Genomic DNA, 16,429 nt, shown 5'->3' with positions numbered 1-16,429 from the left:
ATTACTTTTTTAAATACAGGTACAACTTAAGCAATGATCCAAATAAAAACGCCAGCATGTTTATATGTTACTAAGTTATTTATTATTATGTGTCTATAATTTGCAAGGAACATGTAAATGTCAAAGGCTGAATTACAGAAACTAAAAGTGATACTGTCATTTCACCCTGTTAGTAGTAATCAAAGTCCTGGGGTAGCTTTAAACATGATTGGATTTAGTGTTTTGTTACATGTGAAACACAACCTTTTTCAAATCTACAGGCTTTTCACTTCAAAGTCTATTGTGTTCTCATAAAACATGTAGCTTGCCACAGACTGTACTTGTTCTCAATAAAGTGTCTCTGGGCCCTTGACACATCACTAATGAATTGCTTCCCACTGGATTTGATCAGTCAGATGTTGATCTAACCTCAAATGCCCAATAATATTTGCAAGGACACCCAGAGCAACTGTGACTCATTTAAACCACAATTCTGGGCTTTCTAGGAAAACGACATCCTGCTGCTTCACATTTTGTTTCATTTTCAGTATTGCAGTGTTAGTGGAAGGTCTTCTGTAATTCCCCGTTTCTGATTCTTTAACTCTTTTGTTTTTCCTCACAGATTTCAACTTTGAGGCGCCAAGGGAGAACTCTGTACCCCACAGTGCCTGAAAATGCTGAGAGGGAGGCCCAGAGCCTGTTTGTCCAGGAGGTAAACTCATTTCCCAACAAAAAGCAGCAAAATCAGATCTCAGCCAGTTTATCCTCAAACTGCCTCGTTAGGAGTTAACTGCTACCGAGTCATTTGCATCTTATTTGTCGTGCTATTGTTTCATTTTTCTTCCAAATGCCCAAAATGCTACCAAACGGGTCATTTAAAAATGGTTGAACCTTCTTCCATACATGCTACGTGTGAGCAATTCTTGTCAACCAGTCTCCATATTAGTTAGTTCTGTCAACACAAGAGACCAGCTGGAGCTCAAGAACTACTTCCTTTCCTACTTCAAAATAAGAGTCTCAAGCAGAGCGACAGAGTGTCAGTCTTAAAGAGCCCAAACTGACGTTTTTGACTCGAAACGAATGTTTTTCTCAACTTTGCGAGACATATGTCACTTTGTCCCAACATCTACTTATGCCATTGGTATTTTAATTGTCTTCTGTCCAGGAGGTGTTGACAAGGAAGGAAGCAAATATTTTCTTGTCTGTGATGGATCTTGTCTAAGCTCTTCTCAGTCAAATTAAAATCCTGGGGAGAATTTTGAAGTAAAGCGTGTTAAACATTCATTTAGAGCTGACCAAATCTCTAAAATCTAACCACTAAGACCATACACAGCACTGCTACTCCTACTGGACACAGCAGCTGCGTGCTGACAGTCCACCTTCCAGGTCACAGGTCAGCGATTAGAGAACGGCGTGTATGAAGTCATGAAGATACCAAAAACACAGCTCGAGTGTTGTGTGACATCACTCAGACAGCTGCACAGATTGACAGCTTCTCCGTTTCTAATTCGTCTCCTGTTCAGGTTACGTTTCGTCTCCCAGCAGGGGCACTTCTTGTAAGCGCCACGCATTTCTGCTGAACAGATACCTCTGAGCTGCTCCTATCACTGGCTCTAACAATGAACAGATGTCCACTTTCCAAGTAAAAGAGGATAGTGATACACTCCCTGCTGAGGCATGGTCAGACCGAGGTGGAGTCACCACACACTCCTTTTCCGCTAATTTTCTGAAGAATGTTATGTTGAGATTCAGTTTTTTTTTTTTTTCTGTATCTGTGGAATTTCAAGGCAAAAGTTCACTTTGAGGTTGTCATCTTGTTAGTTTCATTTTAGTATCTCGAGCATCAAATTCAATGGCGGTAGGTCAGATAACATAAAAAAAAAATGAGCCATCTTGTGCAAAAGGTTTACAAAGCCAAGAATAAAGACACATTTTAATAACAGAAATAAGCATAAACTATTATTCTGCAGCAGCTCTGAGATGCAGTCTCACATCTTTAGCCTGTTGTAGATCACAGACCTTCCCTTAAAAGATACCGAGAGACTGTTTACTAAAATTATTAAAAGCAATTAAGTAATTTATTTGTAAATTCATATAAAAAAAATCTCTTGTCTGAAGGACATGAATAATGCAGTGTCTTCATTCAGACACAGAGCTTTTTGAGGAAAGTTGCACCTGTCACATTTCTTGACGCCAGCAGAGAGAGTTGCCTTTAAAAGTCCGTGTGACTCCTTCTTTAGCAGTAATAGGTTCACTGGTCCATGTTCAGTCCCCATGGTAACCAACTGCTGGCAAGTTGACGGTGGACGTCTCCAGCAAATTTTCTGTGGCTTTAATGTGAACAAGCTCTATTGCACCATCAGAACACAATGCATTGAACAAAATAAGAGAAATCAAACTTTTGTCAGAAAATGTCTGTCCAAAAATGCTCATTGGTAACACAAGAACTCATCAGTGTCTTATAAATCGAACCCCCTCTGACCAGAGTTCAACATGGAGATTCTCACCATATACCTGTCTAAATAAGAGCTTGACTGCAAGGCTTTTAGCTGGGATACTCAGCTTGCTTAGACTTTTTTTTTTTTTTTTTTTTTTACTTTTTACTAATAAACTGATTGGAAGCGTAGCTGGAAAAACATTTAAGTCAGATCCCAGAACCTGAAAACGTTAATTTAGGTTTGCAAGTTTCACTTAACTCAACTGTCTGCAGTCAATTCCTTATTAGTAAGAAGGGTCCACCCGTGTGTAGTTTCATCCTAGCATAAATAGAGGTTTTCTTGGAGAACATTAGTGAACAAACACAGCATCATAATTTAAAAAGGAACTCAGCACATGTGTTAGAAATAAGGATTGCAAACTTGTTTCATCCTGCAAGGCTGCAGTTTGTGTCATTTTACGGGGTGCAGCTGTCTTCAGACCCACTGAACGAAGTCCCATTAATTGATCATCCATGTCTTCGCAGTGCATTAAGACCTACAAGTCTGACTGGCATGTGGTCAACTACAAGTACGAGGATTATTCTGGGGATTTTCGACAGCTTCCAAAGTAAGTCGGCAGTTTAAATCCTCAACTCTGCAGTGAGTAAAGTTAACTTGTCCTACATTGTGACATCAGCATGAGGGGAGTAATAACAGGCACTCAGATAACGCGTAGATGCCAAAGCTGTCATCTATTTTCATCTGCTGCTTTGGAAAAAAATGCTGCGTGCCCTAACAAGGAAACACCTAGCTCTCATTTACGTGCAAACCAGTGTTTCCTTTTTGTTTCATGGAGCACGGCACCATTTCTAAAATACAGCCATGTGGAAAACACCCTCATTGTCAAGAGGTTGTGTCACCAACAACAGTTTCTTCCCTGAAGAATATATATTTTACTGGCAGTGTGTTAGCTGACGATGTCCTGCACACTGCAACGATTGCCAAATGCTTTGTTGCTTCACTCATTCTGGGGAAATTAAAACAATGCTTCACGACACAGATCGCCTGTTAAAATCCCTGGCACTGTTTCCGTTAATGTGAAGTTAGCATTTGGCAACTTTTCATTTCCTAGTTTCCTTGGACCATTACTGTAAAATGCAGCATTTATATCATCCTGGACTTTCCATTTACAATGTTAACTGCCGACACTCTTGGAGAAGAGTTTTCCAGTTTATTAAAATAAGTCAAAGGTTAAAAATGTAATCTCTGTCAAAACACAATGCGTTTGAAAGAATGTACACAAAACAGTGTTGCTTGATCAAACTCAAATTTCACCTGTTCTTACAGCAAAGTACCCCGGCCTGAAAAACTGGCGGTTCATGTGTTTGAAGTGGATGAAGATGTTGATAAAGAGGAGGTAAGTCCATGCACTACATTAGTTGGTACACTGGTGTCACATATTTGTCGTTTTATTATCTCTTTTTCATAAATAAAAAAAAATACATCAAAGCTATCCCGCAATTAGCTTTCCCTAAATGTTGTATTATTTCTTCCTCTGTTTGAAGTAAAACACCATTTTCTGCCTCAGAGCTGAGCTCAAAAAGGACTGAAATTAAGTGCAATAAACATTTTGTTGCTGGATCAGAGGCAGATTTCAGAGCTTCAGCATTCATCTCTCTTCGTCTTCTGCTCATCCATGTGTGACAGAGGGGATGTGTGCTCCTGCGAAGATTAAATGACTATAATTGTTGTCTTTGGAACGGCTTGTGAGTCTGCAACAAGGAGGCTAATAAGTCACCTGGCAAACCCTCAGATCTTGCTGGGAGTGTTTAAAGCAGCAAAGATAATCCTAAACTCTTGTCGAAACAAGTGTTATCTGAAATAACACAAGGTCACCGACTGCTTTGAGAGATGTATCGCAATTATCCCGACCTTCCTCCACACCCACTTTTGGTGGGGTTTTTTTTTCTCCACATAAATTATGGCTTACATTAAAGATGTAAAAATTTCTGGATTGATTTATGCTGGTTTATTTTTTTTTTTTTTTTTTTTTTTTTAGCAACATAGAAGCCATATCTTTTAATGGGGTTTGTGTTTACAAGTTTTATCCACACTATAACTGCGTATGTTAGAAATCTGCAACATTTGTTGTCCATCTCTCTCCTGTGTCCTCAGCTTGGCCTTAGATCTCGAATGCCTTCTTTTTCTGTCTCAGTGGTTAAAGGCTGTCACTTTTCTGCCTCTATGGTCTGTACTTGTGAAGGCTGTCTAGACACAGATGAGATTAAACAGGCTCTGACCCCTTTCCAGCTGCTTTTCAGCGTTCTTCAGTCCTCCACAATGAAACTGCAAGAAGACAGTCAGCACTTTTAAAATCCCCTTTTGTTTTACTGGACAGAGAAAAGGAGGAGAAACGGACATTGGATCAGAGCAAGTGACATCTTGAGAGGTCATTTGCTTTAATGCAGGAAAGTTCTAACTGCAGACGAAGCAGGGCTGACATAAACCAGGACAGATCTTCTATCACTGCTCTACTAATTGGTTTATTTTTGCAGACGATGGAGCAAAGCAGGTCACGGTATCTTGTGTTCTGGTCATATGTGAAACTGTGATTTCATCCCACACATGATAGGAGTGTGGCGTGAAACGGCCCGGATTTGTACGTCTCTTCTCTGAAGTTGGGGAAATGTATTTGTTTAAAAACTCAGCGTTTGTTTTACGTCTTTGTGGCTGCTTGTTTTGATTGAGACAGCTCGGCACAGCGCCGGCTCTCTGTGTCTTCTCAAAGCAGTAGATGAAAGCCTTTGCACACACCAGGACCATGGCAGGGTCACTAATTAGTAGCATGATCTAATTCTTATGAAGCTTGAATGCAAAAAAAAAGAAAAAAAAAAAAAAGAAAATGTCCAAAGTTCTTTAAGTACAAATTTTCTCTGGTTTTCTAAATAAGTAGATGTCTTTAGTAATTATGTCGCCATTCTAAACTACATTTCTAAACTTTTTTTTTTTTTTTGTCTGATATTTTCTTTATGTCTTGTAGGACACTGCCTCCTTAGGATCCCAGAAAGGGGGCATTTCCAAACACGGCTGGCTGTACAAAGGGAACATGAACAGTGCCATCAGCGTCACCATGAGGGTGAGAAAAGAGTGATGAAAACGTTCAAAGGCTGCCTTTTTGGGCTCTTCAGAATAAGTTTAATAAGAGAAACTCTGCTGACAAACACATCCAGATGTGAGAATCTTACTGCTGATTTAATACTTGCTTAGGAATTCTGACATTAATAATCGTGGAAAGTCTTCTTTTTTTTTGTCCCAGTTAATCACTGTAATGATTCATTTTCTAAGCTCAAGAGTGCGGTTTTATCCAGGATTTATTTACGTAAGGGATAATGTCTGCCAGGGTGCCTATTTTTAGGAATTAATGGATGAAGTTAAACAAACAGGATCGCAGTAGTGTTGCCTTTACAACAATATGGTCAGGCCCTTTCTGTGTGCTGTTTGCATGTCTTAACAATGCATGCATTGGTAATCTCCAGATACCAGACAGCAGTACAAAAGCATTTAGGTCAGATTAATTGGTTGACTAAACTGTGCTTATGTGTGCATGCATGTCAGTCTTATACAAGTCCCCTGCAGATATATTTGTAGTTAGTGTACTTTTTACATACTGCAACCATACATGTCGATGCATTTTATTTGGTATTTTATGCAATTACACAAGGCTTCATTGTTTCTCAGTGTGGTGTGCATTTTTATTCAGCCTCTCTCTACCCAGGAAACCCTGAAAAACATTAAATTGCCTAAATGGTAAATGGCCTGTACTGACTGAACACTAACACATATTGTGATGCAGTGGATTTTTATTGGCAAATTCTTTGTGGATGGATCTACAAAGACAAATGAACAAAATGCAACTTTTTTCTTTTCCAGTGACTTAGACCTGAATGTTGTTTCTTTCCATCATTTCAGTCGTTCAAGAGGCGGTATTTCCACCTTACGCAGCTTGGGGACGGCTCATACAATCTGAACTTCTACAAGGACGAGAAGATCTCCAAAGAGCCAAAAGGAACCATTTTCCTGGATTCCTGCATGGGTGTGGTTCAGGTACGCTCTGAATTCTTGAGGTCATCTCTGGCACAGAGACCCTGATTGTTGAGGCTTGCTGAACCCGAATGACCGTTGGCGTGTTTTCCCAAACAGGATATCCATGTTGGCGCCGTGTTTGCTAATGACGTAGCCCCCTCCCGTATGGGGGATTTAAAAGCCTGACAATACATGCAACCATTCTGGAAATTTCCTCGTTGCAATCCTCAACAGGATTAGCTTGAAGCATGAGTTGCAACAGACAAAGCTGTCAAAAGAAGTTGTTGACAGCTGCTGAAGACTGTCCTCTGCATTTTCATGAAAGCTGAGCTCTCTCCTCCCCAAGGTCGTGTTTTTCTGCTGACGCTCAGCCGGTGAAGCAAGGTGAATGCTGAGGCCTCACTTCCGAGCACTTTCCTCTGGCCTCTCAATCAATTCTGTGCTCTTCCATCTGATCATATGGAGAAAGCAATTCATGTGGGCATTTTCATATATCTATCATCACAGTTGATGGAAAGGAGGTCAGCTGGATGATTGGGATATGATCATAAGGGGGAGCAGGACTCTGGTATTTATCTTTAAAACCTTCAAGATGTTTAGAGCTTTTATCTTTGTGACTTATAACGTTACCTTCCTTTAGGTTTTCTTATAGCAACAAAATTGTATTTATGTCAATATTTGGCATAAAACAAAGGCTTAAACATCTGAAATGAAAGTAACCTTTGAAAAAGCAGAATAATAACCAGAAAGAAAAAAAAAAGATTTAAAATCCCTTTGACTATCTCCTTTCTATTCAAACCCCATTGGTGTCACTCTCAGAAAGAGTCTCTAAGAACACTGGAGAGTTTTTAGAGAGGTCCTCTGGCGTGTATCAAGTACAGTATGATGATGCACTCCTCGTTACGTGCATTGGAGTGTGAAAATTCCCAGATTGTCTGAGCATGCACAAAACTTCAGTGGTGAAATTCTCGTGGCTCAGTATTGTGGTGGCACCATGCCTGAGCGTTGGGTGCTGCGTGGAAAGAGCCTGGTCACAGGAGTGGTAGCTTGAGCGTGACATGTAGATCTGCGTGGCGTTGGCGTCAGATAATCTGAAGCAGTAAGTGACCAAACTCACTCTATGCCAAGACTACAACATGATCACACCCTCAGTGGGCCGTTTATGCTCCGAGTATAGCCTAGTTTGCTCAGTTCATATTTCTTGTGTTTTTCCGAGCAAACTTCAGAATCGCACGTCATTAAGCCACGGCCCACAGCTGTTTCCCAATAACTTGCTCCATGAGTAGACCTGCAGATGTTTATGTTGCAGCTGGAATGGCGTGTGAGATGACTTCATGCTGCTCTTCAGGCTGCTCCAACACTTTGGGAGGGAGCAAGCATTTGCACAAAAGCACTTTAAATTTGTCCTGTGTGGGTAGTGATCTCTGCTGACCAAGTCTGAGCTCAGAAATATAGAAAAGTATATAATGCAATCTTTTTTCTTATTTTTTTTTTTTAAATCAGGGACACTAACTTATTTGTGTAGCTGTGTTGTCTAAAAAAAATAGATGAGTCTTTCAACCTGTAGTGTTCATCCCGATTATGCCTGTTATTATCCTAGTTTTATTCCCGTCCTAAACACCCCCCTCATTATTCACTCTGCCTGCCACTGACTGTTCCTCCCTGTAACTCCCACTCTGTTGTTTTTTACTGTTCAGACAAGTAAAAGAAAATGACACAGAATAACAAAACGCCAAAGTGCTAACTTTAATGAGACAGCGCTTTCCCCAATCCTTTAGAGACTCCTAGCTAGTTTATTGGAATCCACAATAAATATCTGACCTCTGCAGAGCTGTCGTGTCACAAACAAACTGCAGCTGCTTTGGCCCCAATTGCTTCTGAACGGGCTGAAACTGAGAACCGCTAAAAGCCTAAAATGGGGCAGTGACATCACTCTTGGTGGCTGATTGAGGTCACATTTTGGCTGCAGGTAATTTTGCTTTCTGTAGCTGTTGAAGGTCAGTGCTGGACTCTTGCTTAGCTCCAACTTATTTCACCTGTGGTCCACATTCCTTCAAAGCAAGACTCACCTCTCGCTTATTTATGTAGAGAAATTGTTGATCCAGTAAACTGTGTGAACGTTTAGTAGATTTATGAACTTACAAAGCAAAGAGAGAGCAGCGAGGATGAGGGGAGGTATTGAAATGAACCAAGGCATGGTTTAAATCATAAAAAATAAACGTCTTCTGCCTTTTGCTGACTGGGTAGGAGTTTAATATTTGGATTGGACCCGGTAATAAAACATTCCACCTCCCCCCTACCCTGCAGTTTTGAGTCTGTTATCTGTGCAGAATATTACTTACCATTATTAATTTTTTTTTTCATGTTTTCATTGCATTATCTGTGCAGAACAACAAAGTTCGGAGGTTTGCTTTCGAGCTGAAGATGCAGGATAAGAGCACGTACCTGCTGGCTGCAGAAAGCGAAGCGGAGATGGAGGACTGGATCAACATGCTCAACAAGATCCTTCATAGCAGCTTTGAGATTGCCATGCAGGAGAAGAGGAATGGAGACATTCATGATGGTGTGTGTGTGTGTGTTTTTGATACGACAATGAGTATTATTTTGTGTACACGCAAATCTTTAACTTGAAAACTATCACAAAAATAGCTTTTTATGATAACAGTGATCAAAAGTATGTGAATTAAGTCAGCGTTTTATATTATTAAATCACTTTTGGTGAGTGAATTATGCTTTGTTTCCATGTTGAATCTTTAATCAATCAGTTTCTAAGCAAAATCACTTGTTTTTTAAGTTTCTGCTGTCAGAAATGTAAAAGATGAAGAAAGTCCACGCAGCTTGTACTGCTGTTTTCAGAATAGAAATAATTTTTCATACACCTGAATTATTAAATATATATCAAAATCTAACACTGAATCCCATTTAAAGTTTGGCAGCTTTGGTTGATGTTGGTCCTTGTTCGTATTTCTTCTTTGTTTTCTTCATTCTCTTAAGCCGATGAATACAATGTTGCGTAACCATTGACATGATGTGACCCTGAGTTATTTACATGATTATTAAGCAGCCTTTATTTCCTGGTTTGTTCCTCATTAGTCTTGATGTAACAAGGCTAATTATGCTTCCCAACTATTATCATTATTAGATTACCTTCAGAGATGCTGGATAATAATGATTCCTTATGAGTCCTAGCACTCATCTCCTCTGTTTTCCTAGTATATCCGTTTCTAATGTATAGTGTTGTTGGAGACGTAACACCAGACCACCCAGGCTTCTAAGGCTCACCTCCTGTCTCTTAGGAGGCTTAGGCTTGTAAGAGGGGAAAAAGCAACTGCTTCCCTGCAGAATGCTCCACTGATCTTTTTAACTCTTCAGCTTTTATTAATTATCCTCTGCTTTAGAGAAAGAGGATTGGGGGTCATTGAGGTTGAAAATATCTGGGATTTTTTTTTCTTTTTTTTTTTTTTGTAATATTCCTCTGAGACTTTCAGTGTCTCCCTTTCAGCCCCAATTCAACAGCTTCCACAGCTGAATTAGTGTTTACTAAGCCTTAACGTGTCAGGAAATGATTATGGGGGATTCACTTTGCCATCTCGGTGTTTTTTTTTTTTTGTTTTTCCACTGTGATTTATATTTTCTTATAGATGATGATCTTGGAAAGTCAGACAGTTCTTCTGGCAGCCTGGATAGCTTTCAGGTAGGTCCTACTTGTGCATTCAGCACAACACTTCTGGTACTTTTTAAAAAAGCAAAGAAAGAGAAACTCTTTTGCCACAAACATGTGTTTTCGTTTGGGATTTTGGGATCAAATGCCTGAGTTTGGCAGAGATTCGTGTGTTTTTGTAGATCAGATCTGACGTTTAACACAGAACTCCATATTTATTGGGACCTCTCATGAACGAGTAAAAATTTATATTTTACTGCAATGAGGCAGTCCCATCACATACAGAAAGCAGAGTGGTGTAGCTACTCTGCTTTCAGCCTCAAGTGAAACAAGTAACTTCTCTCGTCTTGCAGAGTATGTATATGCATCTAAGTGTTTTTTTTTGTTTTTTTTTTTTGTTTTTTTTTTTTGCAACAAGCACTTCACATTGGGTCTGGTGTAAAACAAAGAATAGAAACACCTGATTGCCCCCTGTTAGGTGTGATTGAAGGTGTATGATGCAGCAGGTCTGTTTCTCCTCCAAAGGTTCTGGAAACCATAATAATATGCAGGGGATGACAAATGCTTTCCAACCAGGACTTTTCAAAAACAAGTAGCCAAACTGGCACCAAAGCGTGTCACTAAACACCAGAAAGATTTCCATAAAACGGTTTAAAAATACTGACTCAAAGGTCACCGTCTTTTCATCTGAGGATCATATTCAGTGTCAACGTTTTACTGCGCCTCTAAACATTTTCCTGTGAAAAATCATCGTAGAACAAAAAGGAAAACAGGCCATTTTAAATTGGAAGCATCCAAAGGCATGCACACCGAAAAGAGTTCAGATTCAGACGTTTGAAGGGAAAAAAAAAACAAACAAAAAAAAAACTCTGATGCTGTTATTGCACTCAGTGCTGCATAATAGAAAAAACATATGCTTTTATAGATGTGGAAACTTCTGGATGAAAAGAGTGTGATTGGTGACACTCTGCTCCTGAGATGGATGCTGGCACCACATCAGTCTCGCCACCAGTCCCCATGTCATCTGTTAAATATGAAGCCTCGCTTCCAGCTGGGTGCAAATGGCAACAAAATGCTCTAAATGTAAAACCATCTGGGCATGAAACTTTGCGGTTTTTCCTCTGGTTTAGGCACTGTTCTTTTCCCTTATAGAGCACCAGAGATATTGAGTCAAGAATGAGGAGTGAAACCAGACTGAAGCTGTTCACAGTGGATCCAGACACGCAGGTAAGGCTCGGCGTGGTTTCACAATGAAACTCACACGTGACAAAGTATAATTTCAAGATAAAGGATCAAACTTTCCAATGCGCTGTCTGCAGAAACTGGACTTCTCAGGAATAGAGCCGGATGTCAAGCAGTTCGAGGAGAAGTTTGGCAAGCGGCTTCTGGTCAACTGCAACGATCTCTCGTTCAACCTGCAAAGCTGCGTGGCAGAGAACGAGGAGGGGCCGACGACAAACGTAACGCTTCAGAGTTCAGAACTGCCTCTAAGTTACAAATATACCACTGAGATGAATTAAATGGTGTGTCAGAGCAACCTGATGGGCTCTCAGTGCTGTCAAGATAGCAACCAGGCTGTTGGCTCAGGAATTTATAATGAAATCTGTAATCCTGCTGTCCCTCCTGGAAACTACTGTCCATTGAAGTCTTAACATTTTCTCTGTCCACACACGTAGAGGAGGAACTTTGATTTTTTGTTAATGTTAACATAAAGTACTTTTCATCTACCCACAAACAAAGGAATAACCAAAACCTGCCACATGGAATATGTAGCATTTGATCTCTAATTGTTCATAATGGCTCAGTGAAAATCATTTCCGTGTTAAACTATGCCTTAAATACAATATAGACCAAGGAACAAAGCAGATCTGTTGTGGATAACGTTGCGGTACACTCCATATCACCCTGAACACACAACCTGAACATATAACATGATGCCACATGGCATCATGTTATGCATGATCCATGATCATGCATAACATGATCCATCTCAAATGCTCCTTTGTGTTTTGTCTGCCACATGAATCCCAAAGTACATCATAATTCAAGGTTGTTACATGAGAAAGTCAGCAAAACAAATGAAAGAGGTATGAATATATTTTTTAAGATCATGCAAACGTGTCACTGTTTTATGGCATCTTGTGTGACGTTGCCTGGTTTAATCTTCAAAAACAGTTCAGTTTTACAGGACAGTGAGATCTCAGGAAACCTCATCATCACCTCGGACTGTTGCCTTTTGCAGGTGGAGCCTTTCTATGTCACTCTGTCGCTGTTCGACATCCAGAACGGCAGGAAGATCTCCTCTGACTTCCAAGTTGACTTAAACCACCAGTCTGTCAGGGGAATGGTTCCCAGCAACACCGGTCAGCATGTGAACGGAGGAGGTGAAGTCCGATCTGAGGGGCAGCGGTTTATCCACGGCGTGCCAGAAGCAGCTTTGCTGTATCCCAAACAGGTAGAGAGGAAGTTAAATCGTGGCTGCTAAAATTGGCATGACCAATCAAGTCTGACTTTTCTGCTTGTGCTGACAGGGGGTGTTTTCAGTGACATGCCCTCATCCAGACATCTTCCTAGTGGCTCGCATCGATAAGGTGCTTCAGGGGGGAATCAACCACTGTGCCGAGCCATACATGAAGAGTTCAGACTCCACCAAGGTAACGACGAGTTATTCACAGTCTCCCTATGAGGCATCACATTCCCCTAAACTCAGCAGGGTAACGTGCTGAGTTTAGCACGTTTACATCTTTTTCCTTCAATAATCATTCCTCTTTGTCAGAATTTATATTAGCTGTTCAAAATTAGAGCATGCAAGGAAGTTTAGGTAGTTTTATTTCAGACTATTCACCATTTGAAATTTGTTTCCAATTTGCCTGTGTTAGGTTAGGCAGCGCGCCGAGTTCTGTCTCAGTACTTTAAGTGCAATGGTGTCCACTCCACATGTGTTTAACATCTTAGTCAAGTGTCTCTATTTTCCACTAGATGGCACAGAAGGTCCTGAAAAATGCCAAGCTGGCGTGTAGTCGATTGGGTCAGTACAGGATGCCCTTTGCCTGGGCAGCAAGGTACTCTATTCTCTCTATTAAATGTGTCAACATTTCTCCTTATTTTTCTGATTTCAACCGTTTTCGAGGATGGGTTTTAGTTCACATCACAAATGTACCCAACAGTATTTCCTGATTTCAAGATGTTTTTTTTTTTTTTTTGGTTTCTCAGACCCTTGTTCAAAGACGCATCTGGGACACTTGACAAAAGTGCCCGCTTCTCAGCTCTGTACAGACAGGACAGCAACAAACTGTCCAATGACGACATGCTCAAGTTGCTGGCGGATTTCAGAAAGTGAGTAAAGTTTCTCTGAGCGTGCTCTGTTATTAGAACCTCTAAGTAATCACACAGATGTGCTGGGTGGAAAGTGTCTGGCCCCTGCAAAAATATTGCTTTGTCTTAGGAAAATCTCACCTCTGTTAATGCACTCGTACCTCCTTGCTAGAAGACCTGTCTGCTTCCTATTTAGTCTAACAAATCCTCAACTCAAGCTTATTTTCCTTTTCACAGACCAGAGAAGATGGCCAAGCTGCCTGTAATCCTTGGAAACCTTGACGTTACCATCGACAGTGTTGCCCCCGACTTAACGAGTAAGTCCTTTGGGGTTTAGCAGAAGAGATGAAAGCTGCTTTTCGTCAGAACATAACGGCTCTCATTGTCTGCTGGCTGTTTATCAGCTCTTGTCTCTCCTGCTTCTCCATCTAGATTGCGTTACTTCATCCTACATTCCTGTGAAGCAGTTTGATGTCAGCGAGAGGAGCAGTGTGTTTTTCGAAGTGGAGGAGTTTGTGCCGTTCATCGCCAAATGTTCTCAGCCTTTCACCATCTACAACAATCACCTCTACGTCTACCCGAAGCACTTGAAATATGACAGCCAGAAGTCATTTGCAAAGGTAGCGCCATCGAGTTGCTTCTTTGTGGGTTTATTTATGCAGTTGTGGGAAGCAAAGAAGTGTTAAAAATGTTTAAGGTGTTGTCAGAGTTGCAGTTCTTTCCAAGTTGCTTTTAACTGGGCCACTTTTGCTTTCTGTGTCTTTAATCAGGCTAGAAACATAGCTGTCTGCATTGAGTTCAGGGACTCAGACGACGAAGAAGCTGTTTCACTTAAGGTAAATATTCTCAAGAGGTGGAAAGTGAATCTCCATAGAACTGTTTCTGCAATTCACAGAACTTTTCTTCCTTTCTCAGTGCATCTATGGGCGACCTGGAGGACCCTTGTTTACCAAAAATGCCTTTACCTCAGTATTACATCACCAGCACAACCCCGAGTTCTATGATGAAGTAATAAAACTCACGACTAGCCCATCAAATATACCGTTAAATGGAAGGAAAACCCGGCACTAACACGTTCACTTGTGCTCTTATGGATTAGTTTAAGATCGAGTTGCCGACACAGCTCCACGAGAAACATCATTTGCTGTTTACCTTCTACCATGTGAGCTGTGACAGCAACAGCAAGGCCAGCACCAAGAAGAGAGACGTGGTTGAAACTCAAGGTAGTGCTCAATCCCTAACTTCTACATGCAAAAGGCAATTCCTGTTTAATGCCGTCACCCTGTAATGTTCACACGCCTCTAAGACATTCCTTCTGGAAGCCGTGCTTCATCTGCAGTTTCCATTTTCTTTTTTGTAATTAGTCGCATCACCATTAAGCCAATATATAAATAGTTTATCAAGCCTGCTTCAGATGTTGGCATACATTATTTTTATGGTTGTTAAAGAAGAACCATAATTATATGACGTGCACTACAATGGCTTGCAGATGTATGCATACTCCTTGAAGTTTTTCACGTTTTTCCACAAGTAGTTTTGGACAAAATGTGGGGGGAAAAAAAAAAAAAAAAAAAAAGTACAAATACGTTTGCACGTAACCGTGGATAGTTTGTTATTCGCAAACATAATTTAAAGAAAGAAAAAGTCTGACAGTACGACCCTTGGCTCTACTCATGAAACTCAGGCCTACAGTTTAGGGGAGGAGGGCCGAAAAGGGATTCAGTCTTTAAGCCCGTCTGCGTTACTGTTGTTACTGGCAACCACTGCAAAGCTCATGTTGTTTTCCTCTGTATCTGCTCTCAGTGGGATACGCCTGGCTCCCTTTGCTGAAGGACGGCCGGGTGATAATGAATGAACATCACATCCCTGTTGCTGCTAACCTTCCTGCTGGATACCTCAGCTGTCAAGAGGGCGCCAGCAAGGTAGAGCTTTCCTCACGGTCTGCAGTAATGCTACCTGTCTCACACACACACACACGTTTCTGTAACGTTGTTATTTTTTAACGCTATTAAAGTTCTTAAGTATTTACTTCATGTCATTGTTTCTACATTGACACTAATAAAACATGAGTTGTCATTTTGCTCATCTTTACAGCATTTGAGTCCTGAGGTCAAATGGGTTGATGGAGGAAAACACTTGTTTAAAGTGTCCACACACCTAGTGTCCACTGTGTACACTCAGGTTTGTCATAAAACAACCCTTGAGAAGTAAAACTGATTATTTGTCAATTTCATGTCATTTCGCAGTTGTTTTTCTTTACAGTAATGCAGCTATGTGCAATAAATTTTTAGTGCTTGTTTGTTGTTTTGTGCATTTCAGGATCAACATTTGCACAACTTTTTCCACCACTGTCAGAGTGTCGCATCAGCAGCACAAGGACCTGGAGGAGAACTGGTCAAATACCTGAAGGTACTCACTGTCCAAAATTAACATTTTCTTACTCAAGGTGATGCAAGATGTTATTGAAAGAAAAACGTCTGTTTTGTTTTTCTAAATTACAGCGCCAAATGAGGTCATCAGCACATAAAAATATAGTTTGGTGCAATTATAGATACTGTTTAACACTGCATTAGACACTGGTGTAGCCAAGTAGCCCACTTGATAAAGGGTGTAGCTGTAATTTCCTTAAAGGCCTCACAGGGATCCAGACATTTGGGAAGCAAAGCACAAAACGTCTTATTGAGGTGTTACTACTATGTGCTTTAGCTGAATGTGATCAAGATTAAATTTTTCAACAAAAATGTGGTTTGAGCAAGGAATGAATTTGTGTAAAAACACCTCATAGGTATTCAAGTACAATGTAGGATCTCATGATACTGTGGGATGGTGTGTCTTTAAGAGATTTTAAGGACTTTGTTAGGGTGCATGGCATTTGAGGCATTACAAAAAAAAGGGCATTTTACACTTAAATCTGATTAACTGTACCAACAAACCAAATATTGGTTGACACTGAGTCCACAACAAAGGTTTCACA

General features: G+C 40.5%; 1 protein-coding gene across 21 annotated transcripts in view; it reads left to right on the top strand.

The window, feature by feature from the left end:
• Nucleotides 1-16,429, top strand: part of LOC106937397 (dedicator of cytokinesis protein 9) — a 91,590-nt gene that overhangs the window by 50,251 nt on the left and 24,910 nt on the right. For all 21 annotated transcript variants that reach the window (XM_015018897.1, XM_015018883.1, XM_015018896.1 and 18 more), the window contains exons 3-23: nucleotides 602-691; nucleotides 2,942-3,024; nucleotides 3,744-3,813; nucleotides 5,437-5,532; nucleotides 6,366-6,500; nucleotides 8,868-9,042; nucleotides 10,121-10,173; nucleotides 11,293-11,367; nucleotides 11,460-11,600; nucleotides 12,383-12,595; nucleotides 12,672-12,794; nucleotides 13,120-13,202; nucleotides 13,354-13,476; nucleotides 13,693-13,772; nucleotides 13,888-14,075; nucleotides 14,226-14,291; nucleotides 14,371-14,463; nucleotides 14,555-14,678; nucleotides 15,259-15,377; nucleotides 15,550-15,636; nucleotides 15,775-15,864. In XM_015018897.1, the coding sequence (XP_014874383.1) occupies nucleotides 602-691; nucleotides 2,942-3,024; nucleotides 3,744-3,813; nucleotides 5,437-5,532; nucleotides 6,366-6,500; nucleotides 8,868-9,042; nucleotides 10,121-10,173; nucleotides 11,293-11,367; nucleotides 11,460-11,600; nucleotides 12,383-12,595; nucleotides 12,672-12,794; nucleotides 13,120-13,202; nucleotides 13,354-13,476; nucleotides 13,693-13,772; nucleotides 13,888-14,075; nucleotides 14,226-14,291; nucleotides 14,371-14,463; nucleotides 14,555-14,678; nucleotides 15,259-15,377; nucleotides 15,550-15,636; nucleotides 15,775-15,864 (2,307 nt within the window). The remainder of the gene's footprint in view (nucleotides 1-601; nucleotides 692-2,941; nucleotides 3,025-3,743; nucleotides 3,814-5,436; nucleotides 5,533-6,365; nucleotides 6,501-8,867; nucleotides 9,043-10,120; nucleotides 10,174-11,292; nucleotides 11,368-11,459; nucleotides 11,601-12,382; nucleotides 12,596-12,671; nucleotides 12,795-13,119; nucleotides 13,203-13,353; nucleotides 13,477-13,692; nucleotides 13,773-13,887; nucleotides 14,076-14,225; nucleotides 14,292-14,370; nucleotides 14,464-14,554; nucleotides 14,679-15,258; nucleotides 15,378-15,549; nucleotides 15,637-15,774; nucleotides 15,865-16,429) is intronic.

Source organism: Poecilia latipinna, unplaced genomic scaffold (assembly GCF_001443285.1).
Source record: "Poecilia latipinna isolate Pla-1442-1.1 unplaced genomic scaffold, P_latipinna-1.0 Scaffold2335, whole genome shotgun sequence".
NCBI classification, from domain to species: Eukaryota; Metazoa; Chordata; class Actinopteri; order Cyprinodontiformes; family Poeciliidae; genus Poecilia; species Poecilia latipinna.
This window is presented reverse-complemented; position numbering and strand designations above follow the sequence as displayed.